Source organism: Brachypodium distachyon, chromosome 2 (genome assembly GCF_000005505.3).
Source record: "Brachypodium distachyon strain Bd21 chromosome 2, Brachypodium_distachyon_v3.0, whole genome shotgun sequence".
Lineage (NCBI taxonomy): Eukaryota > Viridiplantae > Streptophyta > Magnoliopsida > Poales > Poaceae > Brachypodium > Brachypodium distachyon.
In genome coordinates, this window is record NC_016132.3 from 48925634 (window position 1) to 48949434 (window position 23801).

Here is a 23801-nt window from a genome sequence, read left to right on the forward strand (position 1 = left end):
ACCGAAGAAAATCGAACTAAAACCAGAATTCAACGGTTTACGCGGTTCGTATCAAAACCCTATTTAAACACTGACGGAGCCGGTGAGGTTCCACAAAAGTCACTCTGGGGGCAACGAGGTAATTCTTGGCACTGCAAAGACAAAACAAATATTCCTCGGATTCCCTTTCACTGAGGAGAAGACAGCATGCGACACTAGTATCTTTGTTTTTCAGTTTTCCCTTTTAACCTTTTTACCCCCTCTGCCCTTGTTGATGATTGTTCCTCTTCACCAAGGTACCACTTCCTCTTAAAAAGAAAAGTGCTGATACTTTGCACCCCGAAACAGATCATGGCTGAACGAGATGCTTTGCTATTGACGAGTTGCTAATAATCAGTAAAGATCGGTATGTATGGACTCGCCACAACTAAAGAATTTTATTTTGTAATATGACAGGTACAGGGCAATCACATGCATCTGAAACGTGGATTGCTTCCCTCCAAACACGTTGACTACACTTTTGCGCTAGGATAACACGATGGATGGATACAACATTTGCATCAGTCATGTAACCAGATAAACCAGAGTATATATGGTCGTGGTGGCTATAACAAAAAATAAAAAAAAAACAAACTCAAGCAGAACAGAGCTAATTTAACCACTTTTCTAAATTAACGATCCTCTAACGAAAATATAACAAATTGTGTATCGGTATTGAGCTTTAAAATGTCATACAATCAGTTATGCATCTTTCTTATCCGTACGAATTTTGCTAGCATCGGTTTTATGGGGACAATACGTACATTCTCTGCGGCATGTTCGGGCATGCAGCTCCCAGCCAAACACAAGAGAACGAACAACATAATTTGAACGTATAGCATCCATCATCAACTCAAGCAGTGAGCGGTGAACGGACAAGAGAGTGCAACAATCAACTGTAGCGTTTTAGTGGACGTTCCAATCAGGTTGCAGGAGCTTAATTAGGTTAATTAATGTCCAAACCAAATTCCTGACCCGTCTCTCTCTCTCTCTCTGACTTATCTGTATCCGAAGCAAACCCATGCATATCGGCTATGGCCTTTATGTCCAAGCCAAAGAGAAAAGAACGAAGACGAGAGTGCAACCATTGTAGCATCTCGATCAAGTCAAGTGGCAAGCAAATGGAAGTGATGCAACCACGTCTCATGCAGCAGGCAGCTAAGTTAATCAACCGGCTCCCGAGTCTCACATGCAAGCCATCGGTCATGATTCACGACGAGGCCCTCCCTGGCCCGATCGTAGGAAGCGAATAAAATCAGAAACGTACAGATACGCGCGTGTCGTTGCATGCGGGCGCGTTTATTCGATCTCCGACCCCCCCCCCCCCCCTTCATATAGTAGCCCTTTGTCCGCAACGGCGCGCATAATATCTCTGGCTAGCTTGACGAGGTGGATCGAGCCAGCGTATGATTGGGCTGACGGTGACTCACCCCTGTTCGTCCACAGTGGACGAATGGAGTGCCAGTCGAACTCAAACGTCGACCCTACGTGCGTGCGTGCTTTTCCTACCCAATTAACACAGCTAGGACCGCCGCAGAGATCCGATTCTCGGGTGGGTGGATGGATGGATCGCCTAAATCCGCTAGCTAGCTGCTGCTCCAGTAGCCCGGTTTGATTAAACAAGGCAACAAAAGTCTCCCGCGCACTGTCCACTGATGTAAAGGAAAAAAGGAGTGGACACGGCCGGGCCGTGGAGAGCTAGCTAAGCACATGCGGGGAGCAAAGTTGGAAAAGCGTCCCAAGGCGCTGCCACATGCGCCCATGGACGCCATTTCATGCAGCTGGCCGGGAATCGAAGCTAGGACGTGCAACGCAAGTGCGCCTCCGGCCGGCCCTCACACACACCGATCTCCCCCCGGCTAGCTCTAGTTGTGTGCCGGCCTGCGGCAATATCACCATCCGCACCGGCCGGCCTCTCCCAGGTCCTTGGAAGGCAAAGGCGTGCCTCTTTGGGACCTCGCTTTCCCGAGGCGGACCTGGCCGGCCGGCCTCCCTCGGCAAAGCACGCGCGCGCCCTACATGATTCTCTAGCTTGCTTCTTCCGTGCGGCGCACTCGGCATGATTGCCAACAGTGCCGGTCTTGGATCCTCTACCTAGCTACACTTGGGGACACCGGACGTACCGAGCGCGAGCCAACGGTTCACAACAAATGGCAGCGCCGAGTGCGTGCTCCAGAGATCTTCTGAAAGGCAGAGAGTGATTCCCACTATGTGCAACACTGGTGCTATATATTTGCCTTGGGTACGATAGGGTATATGCAGGGGGAGATTCTTGCATGTAGGCATGTACTCCTACTAGTCGTGTCAAAGGGGATGAGGGCGCATGCAGCAGTGGTCGAATCTGCAGCTGGTTGCCCTGCCTGCGTCTTTTCGAGCTGAAAGGTCAGCGTTACCATAAATGATCAAAGCCGTGAAAGAGACTGCGTTAACTAGTTAAACAGGGAGTACTTGCCCTGTACTAGGATAATCACTCTAGTTAATCTCGCCTTTGCATCTGGCGGCCCAATCACCTCCGATCGCCGCGCCCTACGACCCTCCTTGTTAGTACTCCTGCTCTATGCGTAATGGTGATCTCCTCGAGTCGTAAAGTGTAGTGCATGTCCGGATACCCCTTGAATAGCTCGGAAGGCTAGCCTCTCTCGTCTCCTCCATCCTGGGGCACACCCAGCGGCCGTGCCAGTGTTGGCCGCCTGGCCGGTATATATCTACTAGTAATGCGCTAGGTGTACAATATTCCGTCTCAAACAAGGCTTTTCTTTTTGCGGGTATCTCAAACAAGGCATTGAGCGCGCTTCCGTCCACTACCCATGCAACTAGATCTGGTATAACATATGCGTAGTGGTCATTAGCTTAGATTACAAGTACTGTGTCCACCGGCCAGGTCGACATATATAGTGGTCGACGACTCGAATCTCGGTGCCTTTATTCCCGACGGAGGCAGGCATGAATCTAGAGATTCTTGGGAATGATAAGAGGTGATCAACAAGTTTACGGCGTGGCGCATCAGGTTTGCGTCATGCCCATGCACCGTGCTTGCATCCGGACTTAGTGTACATGGTAGGGTTCTACAGTACGTCCCTAGCTAGCGGAGCTGGGACCGTCAGGTGGTTTTTGTTTCCCAAAAATTAAACTATATCTACCAAAAAAAAGGGCGTGGCTATATATTAAAGCACCAGATTTTTAAGTAAATAAAAGGTTTAAATATCAGCCGACTCATCAGAACCGTTGAATCAAGATCTATATGTCATCCCTGCTCTCTCCTTTCTCATATACTATTGTTGATTAAAATCTGACGACCAAACCCGAGTGATCTTTAACTAAAAAACATGTGATTTTTCAATGGCAGAGCCGTGCAAAAAAACTAGATAAGGAATGGAAATGCTCATCTGCAACAAACGCACAATCTTAATTTTATTACAAAGTGTGTGACTGTGTGCGGAGAACGACCCAAAGAGAAAGAATGCAAACAAGCTACGTACGTTGAAAACAAGCGGTAAAAACCTTACACGTCTGCCACTCAAAATGAGAAATAAGTCTAGTTATGAGCTCCAACATACCTGCTAGTCGTAAATTCAATTCGTCTTGTAGTTGTGGTATGAATGCATGGATCATGATCGCAACCAATTGACACATGAGAATAGCATGCAAAGAATTCGAAAAATATTTACTTTCGTTTGAAAATATGATGCATATAAATTTCCTAAATTATAAAAAGCTGACGTTCTTTATTCCGAGCGCTCACGCGCACGCTTCTCATTGGCGGAGCAAGTTTCAACGTGGCATGCACGTTTGGTGAAACTGAAGCTAGCACATCTATCAGCGTCCACTTGATGACTTGTGGGCCCCGTGCACAAACCGTGCCACTTCTTCTACTTTTATTGCCTCTTCGAACTGCTCCACATTTTTCACCAACCTGTCCGTCGTCTCGCTCGCTTCCTCGCTCTGCTGCTCCGCCACCCGTTATTTCACCGGCGGCGGCCGACATGAATCGCTACGACGCTGCCGTTCTGCACCGCGCGCTCGCTGGCTTTGAGGTATCGGTTCCGTCGCGCATTTTTGTCGTGATTTCATCACCCGTTAGGGTTCTCGTGTTGTTTCGAGTGATTTCGAGGGTTTTGAGAGCAGGAATGTCGTGCATGCGTTTTGATTTGTGTGTGTGATTCATCGATTTGTGTCCAATTTCATGAGTGGATCATCGTGGTGTAGGATAGGGTTCCAGAGATATGGCGATTTGGGGGTGGCAAATTGAGTGGTTTTTGAGAGGGGGGCGATTTGGCAGGCTCGTTTTGTTCGCCTCAATCCCGTGGTCAAACCATGGGAGTTCGCCTTCCTCGCGCCTACACGTCGACTGCTTAGTTCGGGGCGACGGGGCCATGGGGTTCGTGTCATTGTTCATCCTCATTTGTTCCTCATCCTTGTTCCTCTCCTTGTCCTTTTGGTTCATTTGTTCGTGAGCTGGTGAAATCACGGGGTTGCTTATTTTGTAGTGCGGTTGATTTGTCTATTGATCCGGCGACGGGTTTGCTATTTTGAACTTTTTCTGGGCGGATGTGGCTGATTAGCAGTCAGCCCAGTTAGCACTGCGGGCTTATTTTCCTGGTGATTTCTGACCCTTATTGGTGTTGCCATGTTAGGTCTGGCAAACCGTGCGATTTTGGGGTGGTAGTTCCTCCCTGAGTATTTTGGTGTTTTTTTATTGGGTCAAATTCACAATCCATTGTTTGGTCAACATTTGGGTTTTAGGGGGAACCAAACCCATTTGTTTAGTCGTTGTTCAACTTCGGTAACAGGAAGGGAATTAGATAATTATTTTTTGCAGGCTTTGTTGCGTTCCTGTGTAATTAGGTAGTCAATTGTGTATCATTGAGCTGGCAATTTATGTTCGTTGTGTAGGTTATTCCTGTAATTAGGTGTTCAACTTAGGTTATTCCTGTGTAATGAGGTGTTCAACTTCTGAAACAGTAACCTGGTAATTTAGGTTGTGTGTATTAGGTTATTTCTGGATACATATGCTTATGGTACATTACAAATTTGGTACTAATCTGCTATTGCCATCGGCAGTACTATGGGTATTCCAATTTAAAAATGTGCATGTTCTCAAGCTAAATATTGTTGATGTTGGATGTAATTTAGTCGGGTCATTTTTGTGTAATGTGGTAGTAGTCGGGTCATTCACGGCAACCCTCGAAAAATGGCAGCATCCTAGTGGATTTGTCATGTGATAACTTTGGTGCTCCATGTCTGGTAGTTTCATATTTGTCATGTGATAACTTCATTTTTGGATGCACAACAACCTTAAAGAATGAAAGTTTCCTGGTGCATTAGTTACGTGGTAACTTTGCTACTTCGTGTCAGTTCGTTTTTGTGTTTGTCATATGGTAATTTCATTTTTGGATGCACCCCAACCTTTGAGAAATGCAACTTATTTGTGCATTTGTCATGTGGCAACTTTTCTGCTTCATGCTTGGTAGTTTTGTGTTTGCCATGTGGTATCTTCAGTTTTGGATGCACGACAACCTTGAAGAATGGTAGCTTCCTAGCGCATTTGTCATGTAGCAAGTTTACTACTTCATGCCTGATAGTTTTGTGATTGTCATGTGGTAACTTCATTTTTGGATCAACTGCAACCTTAAAGAATGGTAGGTTTCTAGTGCACATCACGGCAACTTTGTGTTTGATATGGTGGCAACTTTTTATTTCATAGCACGGTAACTTTGTGTTTCAAAAAGTCGCAACTTCATTTCTCACCGGTAGTTTCATAATAGTAGGACTGGTAATTCTAGTCTGTTTAGCATGGCAATTTCAATCTAGAATTGCCAAATGTCTCAGTGGTAGTTTCAGAATTGTAGTTCTAGTAATTTCAGTCTATTTAGCATGGCAACTTCAATCTAGAATGGATGAGTGTCTCACTGGTAAAAAATTTGGTCCATGGTTAGCAACTTGACTTTGTATAACATGGTAGTTTCAATCACAATGCATTAGTAACTTGATGGAATGTTAACTTAATTTATATTTCACGCCTACTTAGCATGTACATATCATGGCAATTTCGGTTAGATTTCACTGGCAAGTTTATGTATATTAGCATGGTTACTTCGGTCAAGACTAATTGTTTTTGTGTTTTTTTTTACCACAGAAACTGTAATTTCCGAAGATTCTATGACAGCTTCGTTTGTGATTAGTACCGCTATTTGTAATGAGATGCCTATTTTTGTCCGAGGAAAACTGTAAGTTGCGTAAACTTTTTCTACGTGTAGTGTATTTCTACATGAATGACATGGTTTGTAATGATGGCAGTTTAAGAATAGTAGGCCCGGTAATTCAATCTATTTAGCACATCAACTTTTCAAATCTAGAAGGGATAAATGCCTCACTGGTAGTTTCAAAATAGTTGGCCTGATAATTACAGTCTATTTAGTATGGCAACTTTAGAATTAATACTAGGCCTGGTAATTCCAATCTATTTAGCATGCCAACTTCAGAATTTTAGGCCTAGTGATTTTAGTCTTTTTAGCATGGCAACTTAAAATCTAGAAGGGTGAATGTGTCTCACTGGCAGTTTCAGAGTAGTAGGCCTAATAATTCTAGTCTATTTAGCATGCCAACTTCAACATAGTAGACCTGATAATTTCTGTCCAGTCAGCATGAGAACTTCACATATAGAAGGGATGAATGTCTCACTCGTAGTTTCCGAATAGTAGGTCTGATATTTCCTGTCTACTTAGCATGGCAAATTTATAATAGTAAGCCCAGTAATTTCGGTCTATTTTACATGGCAACTTCAAATATATAAGGGATGAATGTGTCTCACTGGCAGTTTCATAATAGTAGGTCTGATAATTCTAGTCTGTTTAGCATGGCAACTTCAGAATAGTACGCTTGGTAATTTCTGTCTAATCAGCATTACAACTTCACATCTAGAAGGGATAAATGTCTCACTCGTAGTTTCACAATAGTAGGTCTGGTATATCCTGTCTATTTAGCATGTCAAATTCAGAATAAGACCCAGTAATTCCGGTCTATTTTGCATGGCAACTTCAATTCTACAAGGGATGAATGTGTCTCACTGGCACTTTCAGAATAGTAGACCTGGGTAATTCTAGTATGTTTAGTATGGCAACTTCAGAATAGCAGGCCTGATAATTTCTGTCTAGTCAGCATGACAACTTCAAATCTAGAAGTGATGAATGTCTCACTCGTAGTTTCAGAATAGTACATCTGGTATTTCCTGTCTATTTAGAATGGCAAATTCGGAATAGTAAGCCCAATAATTGTAGTCTATTTAGCATGGCAACTTCAAATCTATAAGGGATGAGTGTGTCTCACTTATAGTTTCAGAATAATAGACCTGATAATTCCAATGTGTTTAGCATGACAACTGTATAATAGTAGGCCTGATAATTTCGGTTTATTGAGCATGACAGTTTCAAATCTATAAGGGATGAATGTCTCACAAGTAGTTTCATAATAGCATACTTGATAATTCTAGTCTATTTATAATCGCATTTTCTGAGTAGTACGCCTTATAATTTCAGTTTATTTTAGCATGGAAACTTTAGAACAGCAAGCCTGATAGTTTCGGTCTATTTAGCATGTCAACTTCTAAACAGTATGCCCGATAATTCCAGTCTACTTAGCATGTCAACTTCAATCTAGAGGGGATAAATGTCTCACAAGTAGTTTCATAATAGTAGGCCTGATAATTTGACTCTATGTTTTAGCATGTGTCAACACTTCAACCTACAGGATGAGTTCCACATTACGTAGTTCATGTCAAGAGGATGGCAATTTTAGAAATAGCATATCAAGTTTCATCTAGAAGGATGAGTTTCATACTGGGTTGGGCCAGGCTGTTTCTGGTCCGGTGGCCCGATTCGTCTCGCGCTCGCGCGCGTCCGCGCGCTCCCGCTCGGCCAGGCTGGTTATGGGCCAAATTGGCTGGCTTCCGCTCGCGCCATGCAAAAGAAGCATACGCGCGCACAGTCGGCCGATTTCGTGTTCACGCCAGCTTCGGTCGCGCGACGAACGAAAAAGCTAGTACGGCCGCGCGTTAGTCGCGTCCAATTTCCTTAGTTTCATAATAGTAGGCCTGATAATTTGACTCTATGTTTTAGCATGTGTCAACACTTCAACCTACAAGATGAGTTCCACGTTACGTGGTTCATGTCAAGAGGATGGCAATTTTAGAAATTTTAGCATATCAAGCTTCATCTAGAAGGATGAGTTTCATACTGGGTTGGGCCAGGCTGTTTCTGGGCCGGTGGCCCGATTCGTCTCGTGCTCGCGCGAGTCCGCGCGCTCCCGCTCAGCCAGGCTGGTTATGGGCCAAATTGGCTGGCTTCCGCTCATGCCACGCAAAAGAAACATACGCGCGCACAGTCGGCCGATTTCGCGTTCGCGCGTACGTTCGCGCCAGATTCGGTCGCGCGACGAACGAAAAAGGTAGTACGGCCGCCATTAGTCGCGTCCTATAAATTTTACATTCTAAGCCAGTTTTTTGGATGTGCGACAACATTTATGATACCAATCAGTTGTCAATACACTATAAAAACACATTTCATTGTCAATACACTATAAAAACACATTTCATGATGGATCTAATGATATTGAGGTATTGTAAGTGTTGATATTTTTTCTATAAATTTGGTCACTTGAAAAGTTGGACTTGGGACAAAATTGACATTCCTATATTTTGGAATGGAATGAGCAATGACCCCACTGTGTAGGATCAACTTTTTTTCTTCTGAGAAATCAATTTTAACTTTAGTAGTTCAGCTGCGTGTATATCATGCACACGTCGAGTTAGTACAAACCGCATGGCTTCAATCTATAATCTAATTGATCTAGTCAAATTTCAAAAGAAACTACACATGATGATCCATTCATTGAACTACTGAACTTCTCTTTGTGTGCATGTGCGAATGGGACTGTAGGTGGACACCTATACTACCTTAGGGCTTAGATAGACATCGGATGCGCACATGTTGGGATCATGCATAGCACAGTTATTTAATTGGATGGGAAAAAAATATGCATATATACGCTTCCGTGCACTAATCATGTTGTCAATGCACAAGCGTACGTACTACGTACCGGTGGAAAATTAATCTGCGAAACACTGATCCACCACGTGGAATCGTGGAGATTTTTTTTATTTTTATTTTTGAGAACGTGGAATCGTGGAGATGAGTCCGGAGAGTCCCATTAGGGCATTACCCATACGCACAAAGACATCTTCGCCAGGCCAGAAAAGTACACGGCATCCATCTCAAACTAGGCCGAGGTTTCTGATGGGCTTGAGAGATATGGCCGTAGTTTGCGCAGTTTCCCAGCTAGCTCGTAAGTAAGAAGGGCCGCATCCTACGAGGATGCCGAGCCGTAACTAATAAGAGCCCGCGTCCTACGTGTATGGGCGGGGCACAAGTAAGGAGCTGGAATGATTTGCTGGTTCTTATTTGTCCTGTTCGAATGATTTGTTAGTTTTGTCCCGACAGATCTAGAGAATTTTTTCTTCGAAGAGTTTTGTGTAACTTTTAGTTTCTTCAGGATCTTTTGTTGTCGGTTTTTGTTTTAGTTTCTCCAATACTTTGTACTCTGTTTACTGAATCAATAAAGTTAAATGTTTCTCAAAAGAAAAAATATTTGCTAGTTCAATATTTTACTTCAGCAAATGTAAATATTTAATTATATATGAGATAAATGAGATACCGCTTGTATCATGCGTCTAGGTCCAGCTGGTTGAATCTGCAGCGTTTGTCGCTCTGTCGTGCATTCGTGCCAAGTCACCAGCTAGTAACGGTGCATGTTGTCTAACGCACACAGCACACAGCACGCATGCAAGATTTAGCTATCAGCACTATGGGCCAAAAGCAGCAAACACAGGTGTCCTCCATGAGTCGATGACAATCGAGCCGCATCCGAACAGTGACCGGTCGAGACGTGTGCTCGGTTTGTGTTGCACTGTTGCTCGTGGTCCACCTCCACGATTTGCGCCATCTCAGCCCGCATTACAGGGTTCCACGTGTCCAAGGACGTGTCCCAGGAGGGAAGCACGCGTACACGCGTAGCACTCTTTTGGCCCTTTTCCTCTGAACAAATTAATCATGATCCCAGCCTCAAACTGCAAGAATAATACGGAGTAACAGTAGATTGGTCGGGTGATTGCACGGCGTGATAGGTCCAATAGCGCGAGCCCACGCTCCAAACCCAAGTGTAGCAGCAGCGACCGCCACGCGACGTCTCTGATCATGGAGGCCGCGACACGTACCTCGACACCCGCACTAGGTCCGTTCCAATTGGGCCACCTTTTCCACGCGCCCTATGAGCCCAGCCAGCTCCCATTTCCCCAAGTTGCTTTCGCGAGCATGTACAATGCAAGATGCCTAGGTGGGTGTTTAAAAAACTTAACCGGTTTTTGTTAAGCACTGATGCTTATTTAGACTAAGCAGATGCCTAACTTGGCACCTCCTCGGTACAAATAAGCACTGGTGCTTAGAAAAGTGCTTGGTTTATTTTCGTAAGCACCTGTCTTATCACCTTGCATTGTACATGCTCTTACGACTTCCGCTTAGTTTAAGGCGGTTGGAGTAGTTCACATTCCAGCTGACAAATCAGTCGTGATTTTAGTGACATAATCTTTGTTTCATTTTGGTCTTCCAAGCGTTTAAGCCTTGAAGTGGGTGTTTTCTAGACCAGTGTATAGTACTACTAAACCAGTGCAAAGTATGGTAAAGCCGCAGCCGTCCTTGTTTAAGGAAAAGAAGAAGAACCATCAGGATGCGGCAACAAAAGTGAAGAAACAAAACACTGGGCAACTGTCGTGCGGCAACGGGTTCATTTTGACCGGTCCACCTTTGATTTCTTACCCGATGTCTAACAGACTGCTCCAGCCGCACCCCCTAAAGGCCTCCTAAACGGGTTTGGGGGGCGCCGGCGCAAAAATTCAGACCCAGCCGGCCTTCCCAATTTGTTTTTTCATCCGGCACGGCCCAAAAAGTTAGCCGACGCCTCCAGGCCGAACCCAGCCCACGGGGGTGGGAGGGGGGGGGAGTGAGGGTGCCGGCACATCGTGTTATTGCAACGGGCCCGTCTTGTCAACGACCAATTAATTGTTCCACCGGTTTCTCACCGGCCCCTCCTCGGCTTCCGAGTGGCCGGTTGCCACGCGGCCGCGTTATTGCCGTGTTCACACGCCCGCCGATTCGCGTTCCGGCGATATAAAAAGGGGCAACCACCGGCGGTACTCGGCGCCTCCTCTCCTCCCTCTCGCCCAAACCCTCCCTCTCGCCCTTAAACCCTCCCTCTCGCCATGGCTTCCGGCGACGAGACATGGCGCCGGGCGACGCTCACGCTCGAGGAGGCCGAGGCCCTCTACGAGCATGAGTACCTGGCACCGCCCAACTGCCGGCGCACTAGACCCTCAGCATCGGCAGCATCCTGACAGTCGCCGCCGCCGTCAACGCGCACTGGTGGCACGGGCTGACGGCGGAGGAGCGCGAGGACCCCAGGTGGAACCACACCACCAAGGCAAACTAGGCGCCCTTCTTCGCCGATCGCCATGCATCGACATCGCCCGCTACGAGGGCCAAGGCGAGTGCCCGCCGCCGGGCCGCTTCAACATCGACGGCCAATGCCGCTTTTGGCGAGGGCGCTCTGCGGTAGCAGTGCTTGCCCCATCGCCGTTGGAAATCACCCTCGGCTAGAGACACCCCCGCCGGCATCGACGGGCCGGCATGGGTACGGCAGGCCACCCCACTCCCCCGGCTCCGGCTCTTTCCGCAACACCTCCTTGCTGGTGCTGCGCATCAAGGAGGAGCAGGGGTCGTCTTCCTGCCGACGGGGGCCGGAGCCGCCTCGCAGCAATCTCCGCCTTGTTCGGCCCAAGCCGGAGCCGGAGTGGTCGCCGGCGCCAGATTACGAGCGCTCGGCGCATGAATGGCGCCAGGACGGCGACCCCGCGGACTTCCCGGGGCAGCAGGCGGCGGAGCGCGCCGGCCAGCGAACGTCGAGGCCAAGACGTGGAGCACCAAGGAGGCGGCGAGGGAGGCGGCCGAGAAGAAGAGTTAAGGCGGGGAAGAGGCCGGCGCCGGAGGCAAAGGTGGAGCCGATCGACATCAACTCCGACGAGGCCTACCTCACCTACTTCAGCGACCTCGACGACTAGACGGTCTTTTTTTATTTTAGAATTATGTAATGAAAAAACTTTAGCTAAATTTTGCCGAAATTCAATTTTTGGGGGAGTTGGTATTGGGAGGCGCGGCTGGATCACGACGGAACCTAAAAAAAATGCCGCCGGCGCCCCAGCCCCCTCAAAACGGCTTAAAAAACGACAGCGTCGGACGTCAAATAGAGGGCGCGGCTGGAGGTGCTCAAATAGAGCGCGCGGGACGTCAAATAGAGGGCGCGGCTGGAGATGCTCTAACAATCGACATATGACTGTTCCCGCCGCAGCCGCCTCCTCCGTTGGCGTACGGCACGCTGGAAAGCCATCCTTCCGGTCCGGTGATCTCAGCCATCTGCCGTTCCGTCCGGTGAGAAGGATAGGTATCGTATCATACTGCAAGCTGAAAAGCAAAAAAAAGACGACCGCTTTTGAGCGGATATGCCATGACTCGGGGAGGCAGCACAACGCTTTACACCTGTGGCCGTGTGGCGCCACACGTGGCCCGTATGCGACAAGCACCGAATCCTCGCAAAATCTCGCGCTAGCAGCCGGATGGCACGTCACGGGGCAAATCAGGTCGCTCCATTTGTTGCCGCCGGCCGATCGAGGGCGGACGGACGGACGTGAACCCCGACGCATCACGCATGGCTCGCGGCCCCTGGCCCAAACTAACCCGTTCCGATGTCGACAAGGGCGGCACGCACAGAGCGAGGTAAATACAGTACCGCGCTCCTATATAGGCGTCCCGGGACGGAAATATCTGCCCATGTACATCTAGATCTAGGAGTGATTCACTGATTCCCCAATCCCCACCGACGAATAAGCACACGCACCGAGCAAAGGAGCGGCTTTCTTCTTATCCGGTTCTACGCGCGCGGGCACACGCTCGATCGGGCCGATTGATCCACCCATCAGTCGATCGTGAGCTTTCGTTCATGGGCAGCGAGTGCAAGGGCCACCACCAGGTCCAGGACGACGAAGCCGGCGGCCCGGGCGCCATCGCGCCGTTCGTGGCCAAGACGTTCCACATGGTCAGCGACCCGGCCACGGACGGCGTCGTGCGCTGGGGCGGCGCGAGCAACACGTTCCTCGTCCTCGACCCCGCCGCCTTCTCCGACCTCCTCCTCCCCTCTTACTTCAAGCACCGCAACTTCGCCAGCTTCGTCCGGCAGCTCAACACCTACGTACGTATTGACACATACTCTACCACCTCTGCTCCACCCTCCACTCAGCAGCTGCGATTTTCTTTAGTTAACTGACTGTTGCCTTGCCGGCCGATGCGTTCTCAGGGTTTCCGCAAGGTCGATCCGGACAGCTGGGAGTTCGCGCACGAGTCGTTCCTGCGGGGGCAGGCGAAGCTGCTGCCGCTGATCGTGCGCAAGAAGAAGAAGGCCGGGGCCAGGGGGGAGCTGTGCGAGGAGGAAGAAGAGGTGAGGGGCACCATCCGGGCGGTGCAGAGGCTGCGGGACGAGCGGAAGGGCATGGAGGAGGAGCTTCAGGCCATGGACCGCAGGCTCCGCGCGGCCGAGAACCGGCCCGGCCAGATGATGGCGTTCCTCGGCAAGCTCGCCGACGACCCGGGCGTCGTGCTGCGGGCCATGGTCGCCAAGAAGGAGGAGCTGTCCGCCGCGGCCGGCGGCGGCAAAGATTCCAGCAGCCCCCAGAAGAGGAGGCGGATCATCGGGGCCGAGGCCGGGCGCGGCGGCGCCGTGTCAGCGGCTGACGCCGCGGAGAGCAGGGCCGTGCCGTTCCCCTTCTCTGCTCTTGGCCAAGTGTTCTACTAGTGGACCTGCGAGGACTAGATAGATAGGTGCAAACGTGTTACGTGTGCTGTTTATGCGGTCGTATGACTTTCACTTGGCTTAGTGCCTTTGGTTTATGTGACTGGTGAACATATGGTTATGCTGCAGGTAGAAGAGTTCGGTATATATGTTTAGTCGTTCCCGGCCTTCAGGATACGTAGAAATGTGGAATGTATTTGTATATTGTCAGATGCCCGATGTATGCTTGTAGTTTGTCCATCGTACGTATGACGTACGGCTAGATTGCTACTCCTGTACTCTAGAGATCACGGCTGATTTGGGCAATTCAGAGTTGACACAGAACCCTCTTCCTGCCAACATATATGCGTGCTGGGCGATCAAAGCCTGGCCGCGGAATTCAAATCGGAACTTGAAGTCGTCAGTCTCTCTTTCGTTCTTCTCCTGGAAGTGACACGAAACCAGACAAACATTACGAAAGATTCAAAACTCAAAAGTAATTCAGAGCAAGGAGCACTCGCCGCAGCTTACGATCTTTCATGGGATTGTGTTTCACATTTTTCGTTCTTCCAGTTACCACCCACTTCCAAAATCCCTGCATGCACACTTTTTTTTCGGCAAATATCTTTAGTGGAGCGGAATAGGATTCTTTCGACGAACCTGGACCATCATCATCGGTCTAGTGGGCATCATCTGAATTACGAAATCAAAAGCCACTCCATTGCAGCGTGCCAAACTGAAAGGCCATGTAGGTCGAAAATTGGGATGCATGTAACTAACCTATCAGAAGCCCATGCAACAGAAGCGAAGACCAACACAATGTTTTTTTTCTTTCTGAATTAGCACTTCGTCCCGTGCAACTATTGCTAGAAATAGTTTTTAATTATCTGATAAAATTTTAGATCAATGACATACATATTGTTTCGACATGATACTCCTTTGACAAGCTCTCCATTGTGATACCTTTGATCATCATTTTCTTAAAACATGTAGTTTTAAACAAAAATAACTATACATTATGAAAGTCCATATAATTAATATTAACAATGTTGATGTTTTCAATGTTGATAACACTTTCCGAGTTGATTGTCAAACGTAGAAAAAAACGACCAATACAAATTCTAAAAGGGTAGGTATTTTGAAATGGAGAGAACATTACATAAGTACGCAGAACGAATGGAGATTATTTTCCTGGAAGCAAGAAACTATTCAACCTACTGGCTCATTTGAAATTAACGTAAGGTTAACTTCTGATGTAATTATATGCAGGCTTGGCAGACTGTCCACTTGGATCATTACCTAAATATGTATTGTTTTGGATCATTACCTGATGATCAACATTAATCAGTGGACAAGCTGGACCAGATCCTGGAACTGGTGGAAAGCATCCGCTGAAAGAGGCAGGGTAAAAAGTGATGGCAGATTGGCAGATCATTACATCTGGAGATTTCAGCCATTGTCACCGCTGTGACTAATGCATCTTGCTTGCCCTTATAAAAGTCGCCACGCTTATCCAATGATCACACATCCAACGCTTGCATGGTGGTCCGATGGGTTGAAATGAGTGATGCTATGCGTACGATACTTTTCCCTTCCGATTTTTGTACGATGCGTGAATGCGTCCAATCCCTAGTCACGATGGTTCATAGTGGAATGAGGTAGCAACGCTCTGCCTTTTTAGCAGAAGTCATGGCCTTTGCAGTTCACAGTTTCGCACACACACACGTACGCCAAAATCAATCAACGCTCTGTCCTATTCCGTACCGATGTGATATTCCGATGGGCTAACCATACATCAATGGCTGGAAAAGGTGCTTTTCGTGGTTAGTTAAGGATATAAAACACTTTGTACGTAACGCCTTGCCAGCCAACGGCCAACTGCCCCCAGAAATTTTACGTGGTTCCCGCTCCCCAACTAACTGCGCGTACCATGATACCATCGTTGTAAGCTCTAGTCATGTGATACGTGAGCTAAAAAGAAACCAAAAAAAAAAATTAGGCTGAGGACGGAATTGTGCAACGAGAATCAGGTGGCCACATGGCAGTACTCCAAGTCTCCAAGCAAGGCCACGAGCCCCAATGCTACAGTACAAACAGGAATGGTGCCTTGCTAGTGTGTCTACTTTAATATAGTCCGAACAATGGTAGATGGATGAATGGATCTGTTAAACTTGACCGCGTTGATGGTTACCGCTTTACTACCACAAAATATAATCAACCAAGTTAGCGATAGATGTACGGTCAGATTATTTATGACCGGCATTCGGATATGTCATCGGGCTGCAGCTCCAGAGGTCAGAACCGAGTGTTTGAAGATGTGTCGGTCTTGTTTACTGGAGTACATCGCTTTTTCACAGGAGTGCTACTGCTACTACTACCATGCTCCACAGTAGTACATCCATGGCGTCACGGCGATAAACAACAAATGATCATAGGTCATCACTATCCGTCGCCAGAACTACTAGATCATACCTCGAGTAACCTTCATCACTCAACTATTGGTGCAGCGCGTCGCGCACTGCTTTCGCCTTTCGGTGGAGTATATAGCGTTAACATAGAAGACGCCCATCGTTCTTTCACTTCGGTCTTATTTCGTGCATGGTCTGGTTAATGAAGACCTCGTTGTTTCCTCTTTAAAAAATTTTATGCATTTCACTGGGATAGTGAAACTGAGTATCTCGAAGCAAGGTTTTAATTTCGTTCCGGACAAAATTTTGATAACCACCGAAATGTCTGAAATTTTAGAAATTCATAAACCATTTTTTGGATTTTGGTACTTGAAATTTATCAGAAATGTAGAAAACATAATTTTGTCTTGCCCAAATTACACAATTTAATTACTCGGTTCACATTCAATAAGAAAATTTGCATATTGAATTTTATGATATAGCAAGTTTACTTAAGCTGTTTTGTGTTGAGCTTAAGTCATACTGAATCCAAAAAAATAATATCAAAAAGGCTATATTCTCGATGTCCACCAAAATTACTGAAATTTCCAAAATATCACCGAAATTGCCTGAAAGAACAAGAGAGATCATCCATCTCGATCTCTTTCGGGCCTAGTGGCGGTGTACCAGGTCCAGGAGCAGTGGGAGACAGCGGTGAAGACAGGGATGGAAAGATTGACCTTGATTGATAACAGTAGTGATAAGCATTCTGGTCGCACACTTGTCAAAGTCCTGCACAATGTTTCTGATCAAAATAAATAAATCGTGTTCTAACCTTTTAACATAAGCTTAATTAGATCAGGCAGGCATCGATGTGTTTCTTCAGAGCAAGGTTTAGCAGTAGCACTATACCACCAAATTGCTCCGTAAAAATATATCAGCTATCTAAGATTAAATTGACTGATTTTTTGTCAGAGATAAGTTGACCGTTTAGAGGTACCACTTGAAAGATGGGGGTGAAGATGATGACAAGATCTAAATCCAACGATCCTAGCGGGTCTAACGCCTCAACTAAATTTAAGATTTTTTCTTAAAAACAATTTGACAAAAGATCGTCACACCCGTTTTTCTATCTTTACTATTTTTTAATTTCCAATCGCGGGTTTCGTCTGACAGGGTGGTAGCTCGTGCGTCCTGCCAGCCCCACCCCGAGCAATCTCCCGATCTCTCTCTCCTTTCCATCCGAAAAGCCAAAAAAATCTTACCGGCAGTCCCAGCCCGTCAGCCCTGCTCTCCTCGCCGCCCCCGCCCCTGCTCTCCTCCGCCCCCCCTCCCCTCTGCCCTCCGTTATTCGGCTCTCTCCGCGCGAGGTCGCCACCGGCCGTGGCCCCTGCAGGTTGCTGCCCGAGCTCTCCTCTGCAGCACCGTCGACCTCTTCCCTTCCTCGCCCACCCTCCTCCCCGCCTCAGATCTCCGGCGGCTGGGTGCGGGCTAGGTGGAATCCCCGTCGGCGTTCGACCCCGTCCTCGTCTCCGCCGACCGCCATCCTGCCGGCTGCTGCTCCGTCACCCGCCTCCCACCGGCCGCTGCTCCGCTAACCGCTGAATCGTCCCGATGCTCTGTCGGCCTCTTCTTCAACTGGGATAAATTGGTATGTTCGGAAAGGACATTGACGAAGGTATTTCGTATGAGCAGAGAGCAATGGGATTGTATGCAAGCTTTTGTATATATTTTGTGGCTGTAAAATAGTACTGCACCCTTTCTTCAGTAATTTTAAATTATCTTTCTTAAGCTCGGTTCAGTTTTGATGGTAGAATAGAAGGCATCTGCACATTCAGGGAGAGGTGAATATAACTGAATTATCTTTGAAAGCTTTTCTCCCATCAGATTGGTGACCGTTACTTCAAATGAAGGGTGAAGGTCCTATTAGTCAATTGTTTATACAGTAAAGCATCAGGTATATTTTTGTTGGTTCAGAAGTGCTCCCAATTCTAGAGTTCGTGTTGTTTCATTTCCGTCGAAAATCTAATTATACGACGTGCAGGCAGTTTTAGGACATAAGTTGTTATCTCTTTTGTAAATATTAAGGACTGATTCTATATTAACATAAAACTCATCTTGAACCTTCCTACTGATTCTATGGTAGTTCCATAGAGAGTTAACTTCATACAATACTTTCTAGATCGTGAAAAGTGCAGGGCTGACATACTGACCGAACTATTCTTGCTCTACATGCCAAATGATTCTCTATTTTTAACATTGTCATTACTGTATCAACAATCATAATATGTTGTTAGGATAATATGCTGTTAGGACTATCTCCACTTGCATTCAACTTGGCAGGATTTACTTTAATATCAACTTTCTGGAATTTTTGGTTGTTTTATACTCATGTGTTTGTATGCCTCTATGATGGATTTAACTTCAGTCACCTGCTGGAGCAGCTGGACGCCAGGTTTGGGTCTTAGCATAAGCTTACCTGATATTTTCCTATTGAAAATGCTTACAATTTATGGTTATTGTTTTCTTGCTAAAATGCCTTACTACACTTTTGTTTCCCAGAAGGTTGATGATATAGAAAATGAAGCAAACAAACTTAAGCGAATCAAGAACTATCTTCATGGCAAGTTATCAGAGCACACAAGTCATCCCATTGAGAAGGTACGAATTGTCCATTGCATGCTGATGTTGATGACAGCCCTAGCACAGCCTTAGGTGCAAAATCTCTTGTTTTCCTATCAAGTTTTAGCATACTATGATGGGGACAACTTCCAATTTTGTTTTGTTTTGGTAATTATATTAGGGGGGAAATAATGCCAGGTCAAAAGGAGGTCAAGCAAGTGAAAATATACGGGGCTTTGGTTGTGCGATCTCTAGAAACTACTCTGACTGCTTGTGGAACAATTGTATACTTTGATTTCCATCAAGAAAATTATGTTTTCATGATTTTACATTTTTTTTCTTCTCTTTCATTTTCATTGAACTTTTTGTATACTTTGATTTTCTTCACCTTGTTGCCTAAATTACTATATCTTTCTTTCCCATGGTAGGAGGGGGATTCCTTGTCGCCGTGCAAAAAACCTTTGCGTAGTTTAAATAAGAGCGGGATGCAGAGCGGATGTGTGGATGAATAAAGGATAGGAGAAAGCAAGATGGGGATGTTTGTCACGACAAAAAATGTGTATCTGTCATCAGTGTATTGAACAATATTAATTAGTATCTTTATATGTTTATTATTGTTTGTTACAATGTTTAATTGGTATTTATATATGTTTATTATTTTTTGTAGCGACGCATGGGCATTCTGCGAGTAAGTTTTATTTGAGAGTAATGCCATTGTGAATATCTTTTGCGGTAACTTGCACGTCGAATATAACCGCGGCGAGGACCTCGCCACGAACATGCAATTTAAACCGGTTTAAACCTGTCCTAGAGCATTGCTGGGTCTCCCCCAATACCATCCTACAAATCACCAAGTTAACAAATACGAACACTCGGCCCGACCGATCGATGTGTCTGGAACGCCGGATGCACGTAAAAGGTAGCCGTCCAAGTTCGGGCTTGCTCCCAATCAACCCCCAACCATATATCAGCGCGACGAGCTGCCTGCAAGTTTCCACGCCCCATTAGTGCTCGCTGGCCCCTTCAGAAATTGTCTTGTCATTCTCGATAAAAGTCGCGATGCCCCGTCACCAACACGCTCGCGTCGCCCGCAGCCCCCCTCTGGTCTGTCCCACTTGATCTTGACGAGCACCTAGCACAATAACTAGCCCCCCGTACGTACGTGCTGCAACGGAGGACGCCAGCATGGTTACAAGTTACAACCTCTCAATAAGTGCGTTGGGCAGTACCCTAACATCCAGCAACTACCGGAGATGGACGACAGTTATGGTAGTCGGTGCGGTCCATGGAACCCGCTCTTCGTCGATCGTATTACACAACTCGAGAATCTAGCAAAGGGAAACATGATACCCGATCCCGCATTACTCGTTATACACGTTACTACTAGGACTTGCTAGGATCAGCGATTTGGCAGCACTTGTGTCTGTGTGTGAGAGCTGTGAAGTGCATGATCAGCTGGCGGCCGGCGAACGGTCTCATACTCTCACCGCGCAACCGTCGGCCGGAGAAGCGACGTATACGTGGATCGAGACGGCGCCCGCCACGCTAACAATAACCATCCGGGGCCGGTGGCATTATCGCATCGGCATGGGGGCGGGGCGACGGAGACTGGCATTCATTACCGCGCGCGCGAGGCAGAGGGGACGGTTGAGTGAGTCACAGTGCGTGGCTTCACCGGAGGTCCGGACCGGGCGTTGTTCGATCTTGGTGCGCGTCCTACTCCTCGTTGGTGTCGGTGCAACACTAGCTATGCACGCACGTACGCTATTAGAGTGTCACCTGCGCAGGCGCACAGCTAGCCGTACCCGTACTCGGCGAGAGGCTAGCTACTGCCAGGACCCAGGAGTACGTACGGCATTGCTTGCACATACACCGCAGTTAATAGATCTGTGCAAATTAATTAATTCCCCCAACTCCCTATCTACTTTCTGACTTGGTTCTATAAATACGTGTGTGCTAGGTGCAGAGACATCTCATCTGCATCGTCCCAACAGCAGCTCATCTTGGCCTCTCCTGTGATGAGCTCAGTTTGCTCGTTGGTGCCCGCAATGGATAGGCTCCTCGCCGGCTTCCTTGGCTTTCTACTGGTCAGTCTCTCATTACCATGCGCCACGTTTTTCAGTATACTGTCTCTTTGTCATTCCTAGTACTCCCATGCTAAATCTCGCAACAACAAAAAACTATACTAATAATACCATGCCAAGCTCTCGATCTATTGTGGGAGGAATATGCATGTTCTCTGTTGCTCTTTCTATCGTTATTTGATAGGAAAAACCATAGAGCGATCTATCTGTTGTGCGTCAGTTTGCAAAGTATTTGAGAGGAGGTTCAGCTGACAGCAAAAAAATAAAATGTTTTTTTTAGTGAAGTAACTCGTTCAACCCTCCCAATTTAATTTCATAACATTGAAACTGATGAAGCTAGCACAAGCTGCCAGGTTTAGAGAGTGCTTTTCCCGATCAGCAGGGATCAGAAAACCCCCCAGGTTCCATTTAAAATGAAACCTGGGTGAGGTATGCAGACAACGAACAGAAAGTTTGGAGAGTAGAACGAAACATAAATTTTGTTTAGAGGAATTCATATTTGCAAAGTTGGTAAGTTTCAAGTCCTGTGTAGGGAGTGTCGGAGGCCGGAGGGTACAGTTTCATTGGATAGATCATGGCAGCAGCGATTCTTTCATCAAATTATTATGGCTACTGATCTCAAATACGTATAAACCGTGTACCCTGCATGCAGATTGCGTCGGTAGGAAGCCATGCAGCTCGGGCTCCGGAGCAATACTGGAAGTCTGCTCTTCCCAACACTCCCATGCCAAGCTCCCTCTCGCAGCTCCTGAACACTCCAGGTATATCATATCATCCTTGCAGTATCTCTTAGGCAAACAGCTTCGGTACAGGTCAAAACATTGACCCTTCTTCCTGCCCGTGCGCAGCGGGAGGCACGTCAGTGAACGTCGGCTGGGGAGGTGTCCATGTCGACGCTGGTCATGGGAAGCCCGGGGGCACGACGGTTGATGTTGGCAAGGGTGGCGTCGGCGTCAACACCAAGCCCGGCGGGACTACGGTCGGCGTCGGCAAGGGCGGCGTGGGCGTCAACGTCAAGCCCGGGGGCACCACGGTCGGCGTTGGCAAGGGCGGCGTCGGTGTCAACGTTAACCCAGGCCACGGCAAGCCCGGTGGAACCACCGTTGGTGTTGGGAAGGGCGGCGTGGGCGTCAACGTCAACCCCAGCAGCGGCAAGCCCGGAGGCACCACAGTCGACGTTGGCAAAGGTGGTGTAGGCGTTAACGTGAAACCCGCATATGGTAAGCCTGGTGGCAGTGGCACCACGGTTGGAGTTGGGAAAGGCGGCGTCGACGTGAACGTCAAGCCCGGCAGCGGCAAGCCCGGCGGCACCACGGTCGGCGTCGGGAAAGGCGGCGTGGGCGTTAACGTGAAACCCGCATACGGTAAGCCTGGTGGCAGCGGCACCACGGTTGGAGTCGGGAAGGGCGGCGTCGGCGTGAACGTCAAGCCTGGCTACGGCAAGCCAGGCGGCACCACGGTGGGCGTTGGCAAGGGCGGAGTGGGCGTCCACGTGAGACCCCGCGGGAAGCCCGTCAACGTCAACGTCTCGCCTTTCATATACAACTACGCCGCGACAGAGACACAGGTGCACGACGACCCCAGCGCCGCGCTCTTCTTCCTGGAGAAGGACCTCCACGCCGGGAAGAAGCTGGCCGTTCACTTCATGGCCACGACGGGCGCCGGAGAGAAGTTCCTGCCGCGGAGCGAGGCCGACGCCATCCCCTTCTCCTCCGAGAAGGTCCCTGAGATCCTCAGCCGCTTCTCCGTGAAGCCAGACTCCACGGAGGCGGCCCAGATGACGCAGACGCTGCACGACTGCGAGGAGGCGGCAGCGAAAGGGGAGAAGAAGTCGTGCGCCACGTCGCTGGAGTCCATGGTGGACTTCGCCACGTCCAGCCTCGGGACCAGCCACGTCAGGGCCGTCTCCACGGTGGTCGGGAAGGAGGGGTCGCCGAAGCAGGAGTACGCCATGACCAGCGTGAAGCGCACGGCCGGCGCCGACCGGCTCGTGGCCTGCCACGCGGAGCCGTACCCGTACGCCGTGTTCGCGTGCCACCTGACGCAGGCCACGAGGGCGTACACGGTGTCGATGGTCGGCAGCACGGACGGCACGGCCGTGGAGGCCGTCGCGGTTTGCCATGCCGACACGGCCGGATGGAACCCGAGGCACGTGGCTTTCCAGGTGCTCAAGGTGAAGCCCGGCACGGTGCCGGTCTGCCACTTCTTGCCGCAGGACCACGTCGTCTGGACCCGCAGCGGCTGAAGCCCGGACATGCGCCGTTCGTTCGTGCGCGCCACTATACAGTCTAGTGCTTTGCTATTTGAATGCGTGTCTTTGTGCAGATACTATCACTACGGTATCTTGGATCGTCGCATACGGTTCGCTTGTTGCTATTTGTATTGGATTGTGTTGCCAGTATCGCCCGGTCGTCGGCTTGGGCTATTTGCTGTATAGTTTAGCACGTTAATGCAATAAACAGACTGGTACTTACCTCTCTACTACATCACTGCCGCTCAATGCTGTAAAATTAACTACTCTTGATCTTCACGCTTCGATTACCTGACCATCTTCACGTTTTCTTTTTGAAAAAGAGAACTCTGGTCTCTGCATAAATGAAATGCATACGGAGTCTCCTGCAAAATAGAGTAGGCATTTCTACAATCAAAATGTCAATAAACTGGACATGGCAGCCTTATGCACACATGGATCAAATACAGCAAATACTATCCCGACATGATTCGATTTTTTAACAAAAATCCACACTTCACAAAATCAAACTGTCAT

The 23801-nt window shown here is 48.0% G+C and overlaps 2 protein-coding genes and 1 long non-coding RNA gene across 4 annotated transcripts; all 3 read left to right on the forward strand.

The window, feature by feature from the left end:
- Nucleotides 1-12829: 12829 nt before the first annotated feature.
- Nucleotides 12830-14286, forward strand: LOC100839917 (heat stress transcription factor C-1b). The gene is made up of 2 exons (XM_003569688.4): nucleotides 12830-13365; nucleotides 13471-14286. Exons 1-2 carry the CDS (start codon nucleotides 13117-13119, stop codon nucleotides 13963-13965), a joined length of 744 nt encoding a protein of 247 aa, XP_003569736.1. The 5' UTR covers nucleotides 12830-13116; the 3' UTR covers nucleotides 13966-14286.
- A 3294-nt stretch (nucleotides 14287-17580) lies between these two features.
- Nucleotides 17581-19616, forward strand: LOC100840220. Of its 2 annotated transcripts, XR_002963562.1 has the most exons (3): nucleotides 17581-18783; nucleotides 18891-18989; nucleotides 19379-19612. It is a non-coding gene; the product is annotated as an uncharacterized LOC100840220 (long non-coding RNA). The 2 variants fall into 2 exon arrangements; XR_001405795.2 differs by having other exon boundaries at nucleotides 17583-18989; nucleotides 19379-19616.
- Nucleotides 19617-20910: 1294 nt separating this feature from the next.
- Nucleotides 20911-23518, forward strand: LOC100840527 (BURP domain-containing protein 3). The gene is made up of 3 exons (XM_003569690.4): nucleotides 20911-21037; nucleotides 21687-21795; nucleotides 21883-23518. The coding sequence occupies exons 1-3, from the start codon at nucleotides 20969-20971 to the stop codon at nucleotides 23277-23279; spliced, it is 1575 nt and encodes a 524-aa protein (XP_003569738.1). The 5' UTR covers nucleotides 20911-20968; the 3' UTR covers nucleotides 23280-23518.
- The last annotated feature ends 283 nt before the right edge of the window (nucleotides 23519-23801 follow it).

Bases quoted from the DNA above. Each gene is read 5' to 3' on its own strand.
- LOC100840527 (XM_003569690.4), top strand. From the start codon at position 20,969: ATGAGCTCAGTTTGCTCGTTGGTGCCCGCAATGGATAGGCTCCTCGCC. The intron at 21,038-21,686 runs GTCAGTCTCTCA...CCCTGCATGCAG, and splicing joins GCTTCCTTGGCTTTCTACTG to ATTGCGTCGGTAGGAAGCCA. The intron at 21,796-21,882 runs GTATATCATATC...GCCCGTGCGCAG, and splicing joins GCAGCTCCTGAACACTCCAG to CGGGAGGCACGTCAGTGAAC.
- LOC100839917 (XM_003569688.4), top strand. From the start codon at position 13,117: ATGGGCAGCGAGTGCAAGGGCCACCACCAGGTCCAGGACGACGAAGCC. The intron at 13,366-13,470 runs GTACGTATTGAC...ATGCGTTCTCAG, and splicing joins TCCGGCAGCTCAACACCTAC to GGTTTCCGCAAGGTCGATCC.